The sequence below is a fragment of the Nematolebias whitei genome, chromosome 21 (assembly GCF_014905685.2).
Source record: "Nematolebias whitei isolate Nwh7 chromosome 21, NemWhi1, whole genome shotgun sequence".
Lineage (NCBI taxonomy): Eukaryota > Metazoa > Chordata > Actinopteri > Cyprinodontiformes > Rivulidae > Nematolebias > Nematolebias whitei.
In genome coordinates, this window is record NC_056518.1 from 277,024 (window position 1) to 287,523 (window position 10,500).

At 41.1% G+C, this 10,500-nt stretch overlaps 1 protein-coding gene across 1 annotated transcript; it reads left to right on the top strand.

Annotated features, from left to right (window-relative positions):
- The first annotated feature begins 2,162 nt into the window (after window positions 1-2,162).
- LOC119427613 (neutral cholesterol ester hydrolase 1-like) lies at window positions 2,163-3,285 on the top strand. The gene is made up of 2 exons (XM_037695249.1): window positions 2,163-2,342; window positions 2,417-3,285. Exons 1-2 carry the CDS (start codon window positions 2,163-2,165, stop codon window positions 3,035-3,037), a joined length of 801 nt encoding a protein of 266 aa, XP_037551177.1. The 3' UTR covers window positions 3,038-3,285.
- Window positions 3,286-10,500: the final 7,215 nt, after the last annotated feature.

Consider the following 10,500-nt stretch of genomic DNA (forward strand, 5'->3'; position numbering starts at 1 on the left):
TGGATTCTCATAGATGTTATCCTTGGCCATTCCTCGACATCCCTCGAGAATGTTTATGGATCTCACCGGAGGACATTGACTGATTAGTGACCTCGAGAGCATCTATAAGCGTTGTTGACCGCTCTCGTCTCCGATTGCAGAATGTCTACGTAAATATGTGCTTGTTTGTGCGAGGTGTTTTTTTAATATTAGAGGGGTTTTTTCTCAGGCAAGAAAAAAAAGTCTGATAGGAATTTTTTCGCCTCTAACTCCAACATGTGTCCAGTTAACCACTGTTTTTGTCTGTCCAAACAGGTCTCACTTGTAAATGAGTCTTCGAGGCTCAATGTGATTTATCTGTTTAAATAAAGGTTGAATGAATGAATGAAAAAACTGCCAGTACAAACACGCACAGCCATGGACCAAGAAAAGAGGCAGGTAATCAAAGACAGAGCAGTCAGAGAAATTTAATCATTCCTGCATAGAGGAAGCTGAAACCAACAAGCTTCAGGGTCAGCTGAAGACACCTTGTCACAAGTTTTGGAAGTTACTGTATAGCTCATTTAAAGGCAACATATTTTTTGTTGTATGTTACATTTATGCTCAACAGATCTTAAGCTTAATTTTATTTGGTTATTTTGGGAAACTGCACCTGCACTTTAGTTTTTGTGGTAGATTTTGTGGATCTATATTTTGTAGACTTTTTCAATCTAAATAACAGAAGGATAATTTTTGTTTTTTAGTTTTATACTTTGAGACTGAATACTTTACTAAATAAAGTAATTTCAGTAAAATTAACCCTTCTTGGTTTTTATTTTTATATAATACTGCAAACAACATGTTAATTTTGTCAAATGAATAACTATGATTTCTGGGGGGGGGGTTATATCACGAAATTTATCGTTATAGTCAGAATGCTCTGAAATATCACAATATTATATTTGAGCCATATGCCCACCCCTATTACATCTTTATTTGTTTTATATCTTATGTTATATTTGCTTTTACCAATTAGGCTTTTCTGATTTGGGGTAATTTGGTTATAACTCTTATTCATAATGCACCCAATTCATATTTCCTCATAATGGTTTTCACAGAATATCCATAGGAACTCATTAGTTATTTTTAATCCAATAATTTTCAGGTAACCAGTGTTCTGACATTTTTCATTTCTGTGTTTATGTATCAATTACAAGGAGTTGAACAGACTTTTATTTGGCTGATACCCTTGCTTCATGCCTTAGGAATAAAATGGCAGAAGCTAGTATGAGGGTTCTAGTTCTGAGGAGACATTTTTCTGTAAATGACAGCAACAGGTTTTTTTGGCTCCTCGGGAAGCAGTGGCAGCGATCCAATGAAATGACAGTGATCATATTTTGGTAAGAGCTTAAGTTTTAACTGTTATAACACCACTGTTTTACGTTATCATTTAATCAAAATGTACAGCACAATATAAAAGGTTAATTTAATCTCACACTCATAATCTCACAGTCACATATTTATAGTATGTATCACTAAATATATCAGAAAATTTGGTAACATTGGTCTATTTGAAGAATTTCTTAAACGGAGGATTGTAGAATTTAAGAAAGTTGATCAATTGTACAATCTATTTCATAGCAGGGCCCCAGCAAATATGTAGTGATAAATGGTTTTGAAACGTAGAATGACCTGCAGAGAATGTGCTCAACAGAACTTGTTCAAAAGGTTTGAGAACGTCCCATCTGGGGGGATTCTTATTTGGGTTTGTATGCTGTTCAGTCTCCAACATTGTTTGTACAATAAAACCCCAACTTTGCTGTCAGTCAGAACCAAGGTGTCACAGTTTTATTTAATGATCCCGGTATCGATGTAGTAATTTGATCCTACAGAGCGAGTCTACGATAAACGAACCGCAAAGTAGCAAGGGACTACTGTGTGTATTTACATGTATGTATGTACAACACCAAAAACATCAAGATTAATTTGCATTCCATGTTCATTTTCAGTCCAAAAAAATCTTGCAATACTTATCTCAAAAACTAAACATTTATTCCAATCCCTCAGCGACAGGGGACATTGGTGTACTGCTTGTTTATGGATCCATGTTATATGTAATCTTAAGTGGCTGGAGCAGGCTGTTTTTATTCTTTAAACAAAGTGTAATTTTTTTTTTGTTTTAAGTCAACATTTTAGATCTCTGTATGTCTAGGTATCGTCTGTATCCTGAGGTTCTTTTTCCAGTGCCATATTTAGATTGCCTCGCTGCTGCCAAGCACTTCCTATCTCCAGCAGTTCTGGAGAAGTATTTGATTGACCCTGATCGTGTAGCTGTGGCAGGAGATAGCGCCGGAGGGAATCTGGCAGCTGCAGTAGCTCAGGCGGTACGTGCAGAAACCATCTCAAGTTCAACTAGAAGTTCAGCTGCAAAGTTTTTTGTGTTTCCGTGTTTTCCCAGATTTCTGTTGACGAGAGCATGGCTGTAAAATTCAGTGTCCAAGCTTTGATCTACCCAGCGCTGCAGGCTCTGGATTTCAACACGCCTTCCTACATGCAGAACCAACACATGCCCATTCTCCGCCGGCACACCATGGTGCAGTTCTGGCTTCAGTACCTGGGCGCTGACCTCTCTCTGCTTCCGCAGCTCATAGTGAACAACCACAGCACGTCCCAACACTCAGGCATCCCTCCTGAGCTGAGATCAAGGATAGACTGGAGTGCCCTCCTTCCTCAGAAGTTCAAGAAAAACTACAAGCCCATCATGGTGGAGAAAGGATCACAAGAGATTCTGAAGAAGGTGCCAGGGTTTCTGGATGTGCGGGCGGCACCTCTTTTAGCTGGTCCAGAGGTGTTGGCTAAATGTCCACGTGCATACATCCTAACATGTGAGTTTGATGTACTGAGGGATGATGGGCTGATGTATGCTCAGCGCCTACAGGATGCAGGACTTTCAGTCACTAATGAGCATTATGAGGAGGGCTTTCATGGATCTTTCAGTTTCATATTCTGGCCAACAGACTTTGCTGTTGGAAAGAAATCAGTCAGGGCTTATATTAACTGGCTGCAGAAAAACTTGTAAGGGTTTGTGCTAAGAACTGGGTGCATGTTGGAACTTATCCTCAACACATGAAACGTTGATGTATAAAATAACACATCCTCCAATACATTCATAAAAAACGTTCAGTCTGAGCTCAGGGGCTTATGTACTCGGACTCCCACCCTCAGCACACGCCATCTCAACTTTGCCCAATGTTTAGAATTTACGAAAGTCTCGCCACAATTAATGAATTTTAAAAGACATTAAAATTAAAATGGCTGCACAGTGGCTGAGTTGGTAGAGCTGTTGCCTCTCAGCGAGAAGGTTGCCAATTTAAAAACCGGCTGGACGCCTTTCTGGGTGGAGTTTGCATGTTCTCTTTGTGCATGTATGGATTTCTTCGGGTACTCAAGTTTCCTCCCACAGACCAAAAAACATGCATGTTAATCTGATTGGTAACTCTAAATTGTCTCTAGGTGTGAATGAGAAGGTGAATGGTTGTTTGTCTCGTTTGTCTCTGTGTCCTTGTGATGGACTGGAGACCTGTCCAGGTGTCCCCCGCCCCTCGCACAGTGACTGCTGCATATGGACACCAGTGACCCTCATGACCTGAAAAGAAAGAAGCGGATAAAGATGATGGATGAATTAAACTTTTAATGGCAAGTATTTCAGGCAGTACATAAACAGTTGTCCCTCCTGTATCGCGGGGGATCCGTACCCAGAAGACCCTCGATAAGTGAAAAATCGCTAAGTAGGAATTGTAGTACAAATAGTAAGTAGTAGTTTATATATACAAACCGGATTCCAAAAAAGTTGGGACACTAAACAAATAGTGAATAAAAAATGAATGCAATGATGTGGAGGTGCCAACATCTAATATTTTATTCAGAATAAAACACAAATCACTTATCAAAAGTTTAAACTGAGAGAATGTTTCATTTTAAGGGAAAAATCTGTTGTTTCCAAATTTCATGGCGTCAACAAATCCCAAAAAAGTTGGGACAAGTCAATTTTTACCACTGTGTGGCATCCCCCCTTCTTCTTACAACACTCAACAGATGTCTGGGGACAGAGGAGACCAGTTTCTCCAGTTTAGAAATAGGAATGCTCTCCCATTCATGTCTAATACAGGCCTCTAACTGTTCAATCGTCTTGGGCCTGCTTTGTCGCACCTTCCTCTTTATGATGCACCAAATGTTCTCTATAGGTGAAAGATCTGGACTGCAGGCTGGCCATTTCAGTACCCGGATCCTTCTCCTACGTAGCCATGATGTTGTGATTGCTGCAGAATGTGGTCTGGCATTATCGTGTTGAAAAATGCAGGGTCTTCCCTGAAAGAGATGACATCTAGATGGGAGCAAATGTTGTTCTAGAACCTGAACATAGTTCTCTGCATTAATGGTGCCTTTCCAGACATGCAAGCTGCCCATGCCACAAGCGCTCATGCAACCCCATACCATCAGTGATGCAGGCTTCTGAACGGAGTGTTGATAACAACTTGGGCTATCCTTGTCCTCTCTGGTCCGGATGACATAGCGTCCCAGTGTTCCATAAAGAACTTCAAATTGTGACTCATCTGACCACAGAACAGTCTTCCATTTTGCCACACTCCATTTTAAATGACCCCTGGCCCAGTGCAAACGTCTGAGCTTGTGGAGCTTGCTTAGAAATGGCTTCCTCTTTGCACTGTAGAGTTTCAGCTGGCAACGGCGGATGGCACGGTGGATTGTGTTCACTGACAATACTTTCTGGAAGTATTCATGAGCCCATTCTGTTATTTCCTTGACAGTGGCATTCCTGCTTGAGGTGCAGTGACGTTTAAGGGCCCGGAGATCACGAGCATCCAGTAGAGTTTTACGGCCTTGACCCTTACGCAAAGCGATTGTTCCAGATTCTCTGAATCTTTTGATGATGTTATGCACGGTTGATGATGATAACTTAAAAGTCTTTGCTATTTTATGCTGGGTAACAACATTCTGGTATTGCTGCACTATCTTTCTGCGCAACAATGGTTGAATTGGTGACCCTTACCATCTTGGCTTCTGAGAGACACTGACACTCTGAGAAGCTCTTTTTATACCCAATCATGTTGTCAATTGACCTAATTAGTGTTAATTGGTCTTCCAGCTGTTCGTTATATGCTCAATTTCCTTTTGCCAGCCACTTATTGCTACTTGTCCCAACTTTTTTGGGATTCGTTGACACTGTGAAATTTTGAATCAACGTTTTTTCCTTTAAAATGTTACATTTACTCAAATTAAACTTTTGATCTGTCATCTATGTTATATTACGAATAAAATATTTACATTTGCCATCTCCACATCGTTGCATTCAGTTTTTATTTACAATTTGTTTAGTGTCCCAACTTTTTTGGAATCCGGTTTGTGTGTATATATATATATATATATATATATATATATATATATATATATATATCAGTACATCAGTAGTTTATGTGATAATAAATGTAACAATACAGGTTACTAAAATTTCAAAGAGTTGAATTCAAGGGTAAAACAATCAAATATCTGCATCAAATTTTTGTTACTTTAATTTTAATATCTCTTATACTTCAGAAACTGATGAGACTGTTTGACCGTCCCAATTCACAGCCGCTGACTTCCGGTCTACGTGGTCTTTGAAGGACCCGGCCTACGTCGACCGGGTAGGTCGTGTCCTTCGAAAGATGCGGCCGCTGAATTGGGACACAGCTTGGTTTACTTGTATCGATCAGTTTAATCAGCTTGAACTCAGCTGAGCAAAAAAAAAAATAAATACTACAAACTTTGTGCTAACAGATCTATTATTCAGCTGCTTTTGCTGCAACAAACAGAAGCAATCAATTTCACATTAATTTTTTTAACTGAATTTACCTTTTCTGAATAAAATTTTTAAAAGGTTAGAAGCTCCATCTACATTTTGTGGCAGTTTATTTTAATTTTACACCAAGTTCTTTTGTTATTTTACAATGTTCAAAACTAAACGTTCTGCAGATGTTTGTTTTTTTCACAAGCTTGAGCTGTGCATTTAGCTAATCAATAAATGTTTGGATTCTGATTCCCAAACCAGAAAGTGACCTGAAAAACTGATTAGGACTCTTGTTGTGTCTCGTCAGGAAAGCCTTTCAAGGCTAAATAATTTGGCTTCAAAATGCTTTTTTTTTTCGCCCTTGTGTCTGCAAACAAAATATTTGTGTTGAGTTTTCTCCACAGTTTGAACTGCTGGTTCAACTCTGAACAGAACAAATATGATTTTGGTGACTGCAAAGCACATGTATACATATAACATGAACCCTGTTTAGACTATGTCTTTAGACTATGGGGCGGCTGTGGCTGAGTGGTTAGAGCAGTCGTCCTCCAATGCAAGAGTTGGGGGTTCGAATCCATCAGCAGTCACATGCCGAAGTGTCCATGGGCAAGAGACTCAACCCCTCATCGCCTCCGATATGTGTCCCATTGGTGTATGAATGTGATCTAAAGCTCTGATTAGTCTCTTTAGAATGATTTGTTCAATTAGCTTTGTAGAGATCTAGTATAGAGCTGTATGAATGGGTAAATGAGGCACAGATTGTTGTAAAGAGCTTTGAGTATCTTGAAATAAGATAGAAAGGCGCTATATAAGTACAGTCCATTTACCATTCACTATGTGTATTTCACCTACCCATGAAACTATCCTGACTCCCAAGCATCACACAGTCCTTACTCTGAGCAGTGCATTAACAGCAAACAGGTCAAAAGAACCATGGCTGCCTTTGGCAATGGGCAGAATAAGTTTCTTAAAAACAACTTATTGTTTTTGTTAGAAAGCCACAACCTCAAGCCTCTTTGACCAGTGTTGACTGTTGATCAAAACCCAACCAGTAATTTCCCCTGTTCTTGATCCAGACAGTTCTGGGAGGTCCAAGGTCTGCTTCCACCTACTGTACTTGACTCGGACCTGAAAAAGCGTGCAACCCTCGCAGGCCCTCTAGGATTTTAAACTGTATAGACCTGGTCAGCCAAATATTACTAGCTATCCAAACTGCTAAACAGAATGAATGCAGAAACTCCACAGACTAAGGGATGACATCTTGTAGAATTTACTGACATCTATTTTTTTGTGAAACTAACAAGATAAGCATAGAAATACATATAAGTATATCATTGCTGCAATAACAATGTCAAAATCACCACATACACCATTTTCATACACAGACAGGTGTTCTTTCAGCTAATTTAGTAAGAAACGGCTTCAAATGTGAAAATGCATAATTTTTCTCCAAATTAATGTCAGCGGTCGGTAACTACTCTCATGTGATTAATTCAACTTATAATACTCAGATGATACTTTAGCAGGCAAGAAAACAACAGGCAGGGCTGAGGAGCTGCCATGTAGCTGCAACTGTGCTGTGCTTTTACATCTACTGATTTTTTGGTAACTAACCAAGAATGACCACTAGATGGCATAGTTCAACAAAAAAAACAAGACCACAGCAAAACAGTGAACATAGTATAAACTGTGCTCTGCCTCGGTGGGAAGAGGTCAGGAAGCTGTCGACTTGTCGATAGGTTGGACTGATGAACACCCAGACAACCCTCCCTCCTGTCGAAGCAGTTGACACGGAAGGACCCTGCACATTCCTCTGACTCCCCTTCAGAGGGCTTTTAGCAGCAGACATGTGTGTGTGTGGGGGGGGTCACCTTGACCTTTAGATTGCCTCTTCACGTGTCTTATGGTACCAAATAAAGAACCCAGAAGAAAAAAATGAAAAATAACTTACCAGAACTCAGGAATCACCCAGGAGCTGCTGTTTCAGTTTTGTATGCCCAGGCAAAAATTGTATTAAAAGTGAAAGGTATAAATTTTTTTAAAAAAAAGGTGTATACTTAAAAACTTACATTCAGTGTAGGCTATATAAAAATCAAAAGTGTAACATAGTCTACAACTACGTCCTCGCATAACTATTACCTCTGTGTCTCTTAACACCTTAAAAATTTTAAAAGACAAAAAAGAAGAAATGCATCTACTATAAATGCTGGTCCTCTAACACCAACACCCCCCCCCCCCCCCCCCAACCAAAATGACCCAAGGGCAACAGGAGGTAATCTGCAGTCCAAGCTCAAAAGCAACAAGCTCCTTCTTTCGGCTTTCCCTCTTCAGAGGTCGCCACAGCAAGTCATCCTCCTCCATCTCACTCTGTCCTCTGCATCCTCTATCTTCACTCCAACTACCTCCTTGTCCTCTCTAACTGCATTCATAGATCTTCTCTGACTGTCTTTTTCCTAGCAGCTGCATTTCTAACATCCTTCTACCAATATGTGCACTGTCCCTCTGCAGTTTTCGACATGACGCTTAAAAGAAAGATGTGAATCGACCAAGATACCCAAGTATTTTTAAGAATCGACAAACTCAACAGGCACACCATTCAAAGATAAAATGAAAGGAAGGACTGCTAGTACAGAGTTCCTGTTTGAAAACAGCATCCCTTTGGTTTTATCAGCATTTAGGACAAGTTTGAGATGGAGCATATCTGACTGGATGATGTCAAATGCAGACTGTAAAAGCTGGAAAACCTTAGCAACTGTTTTAGCTCAACAATAAACAACTGTGTCGTCGGTATAGAAATGTAAGGATGCATCAGGTATGATCCGACCTACATTAGTTATGTAGATTGTGAAAAGGGTGGGTCCTAAGACTGCACCTTGTGCCACACCATTGTTAATAGTTAGCTGGAGAAGTACCATTATGTTGAACACATTGCCTTCAATCTGAGAGATCATTAGAGAAACAACCAATGATGTGATCTGAGAAATCAATTTCTGAGTGCTTATGATATAAGATGTCATGGTCACCAGTGTCAAAAGCTTTAGACAGGTCTAAGTAAAGTACAGCACAATAATCCTTAGCATCTAATGCTTCAATGACATTGTTAAAAACCTTCAGCGAAGCAGTCATTGTGTGTGTGTGTAGTTTCCTGAAACCTGATTGATGGGGAGGTAAGATGTTAAAAACATCCAAATACTTCTTGCTTTGAGTGTTTATCATTTTTCTAAAACCTTAAGAATACAGAATTTAGAGATTGGTCGATAGTTTTTTCAATAAGGTGGGGTCTCCTCGCTTCAGTAAAAGTAGTACAAAAGCTGTTTTTAAGCGTTTGGAAAGGTATTTTGGCTTATGGATAGATTTTTTTTTTTCCTTGTCCTGTTCGGCATTGAGATACTCAGAATTATTGTCTGAGTGTCAAAGTGATGCCCAACAGATTTACTTTCACAAGCAGAGCATTATGGCTGGCCTTAATGCTCCACTTGATATATAAATAAAACTTTATTAGAATATGCTTTGGGTTTGTTTCAGATGTAATGGACACGAGGATTAAAAAGCAAAGAAGAAAACAAAGCAGAAAAGTGGGAGATGGGTTAAAAGGAAAAGAAGGAGTTGGGAATAGAGGAGAGAAAGAGGTATAAAGAGAACACAAATCAGCATCATTGAAGTCTGCCTGTAGACCTGTGGAAAGAAAAAAAAAGACAAAACAGAGAAATCACAACAACAAACAACATATATAATGATACTTATAACATCATTAGAAAGTATTTTATACAGTACATGGTAATACAAGATGTATTTAGTGGCCACCACAACCCATCTGAGTGTGTATCTGATAAACACCTGAATCTGAACACCGGTGTGAGCATGCTTGTCACTATAAGGTTTTTCCATAAAAATGTTCAATAGTGGATGTGGGGACCCACAGACCCATCCCCACAGGACATGATGTTAACACAGGGAAGACACACAGTGGTCCCCAAGCCCGGAGCTCCGGGAGTACCCCAACAGGGACACCTGCACCCCCCAGAGAGAGAAGTAAAGGGAAGTCCTGGGCAATCCCCAGCAACCACAATGCAGAAACCCCAGGAGGCTGCAACGACGAGTCCACAGGCCCCGCTGGCAACCCGCCCCTCCAGAGTAGATCCGGCCATGGACACAGAGACCTGAGTCCCGAGGTCATACCATCCCCCAACAGAGGCCTGACAGAGCCAGGGCACCCAGGCCCCAGAAGGCAACCACCAGGGCGGGCCGGCACACACCCCACCACCCAGCCCCAGATGCCAAGAACCGCCAATGCACCGGCAGCAGGGGGGGCCCACCACCGGAGGGGAGCGCAACAGGGGGAAGTAGATCCCACATTAAATGGGGGTCCCAAATTGATCCAAGAGAGGGGACCACCTAAAACCCAACCCGAGACATAAACAGGCACACACAGACAGCCCAACAGAGCCTCTGTTGGGCCGTCCATGTGCCCCACCTACCCGACAGCAACTGCAAGCAGACCCCAGGCCGGAGGCCAGATCAGAAGGGAGTAGCAGCTGAGGAAGGCCAGGCCAGTGCAACAAGGACCAGTCACCCAACAAAATCTGAACAACCCAGGGAGAACTGGAGCACTGGCCCCGCCCCCAATCGCCCCCCAAGGCCCAACGCCCACCCACAGCCCAGACCCCAACCAGGCAGCCTATCCCCCCTCCCTGCCC

Bases quoted from the DNA above. Each gene is read 5' to 3' on its own strand.
- LOC119427613 (XM_037695249.1), top strand. From the start codon at position 2,163: ATGTCTAGGTATCGTCTGTATCCTGAGGTTCTTTTTCCAGTGCCATAT. The intron at 2,343-2,416 runs GTACGTGCAGAA...GTGTTTTCCCAG, and splicing joins CAGCTGCAGTAGCTCAGGCG to ATTTCTGTTGACGAGAGCAT.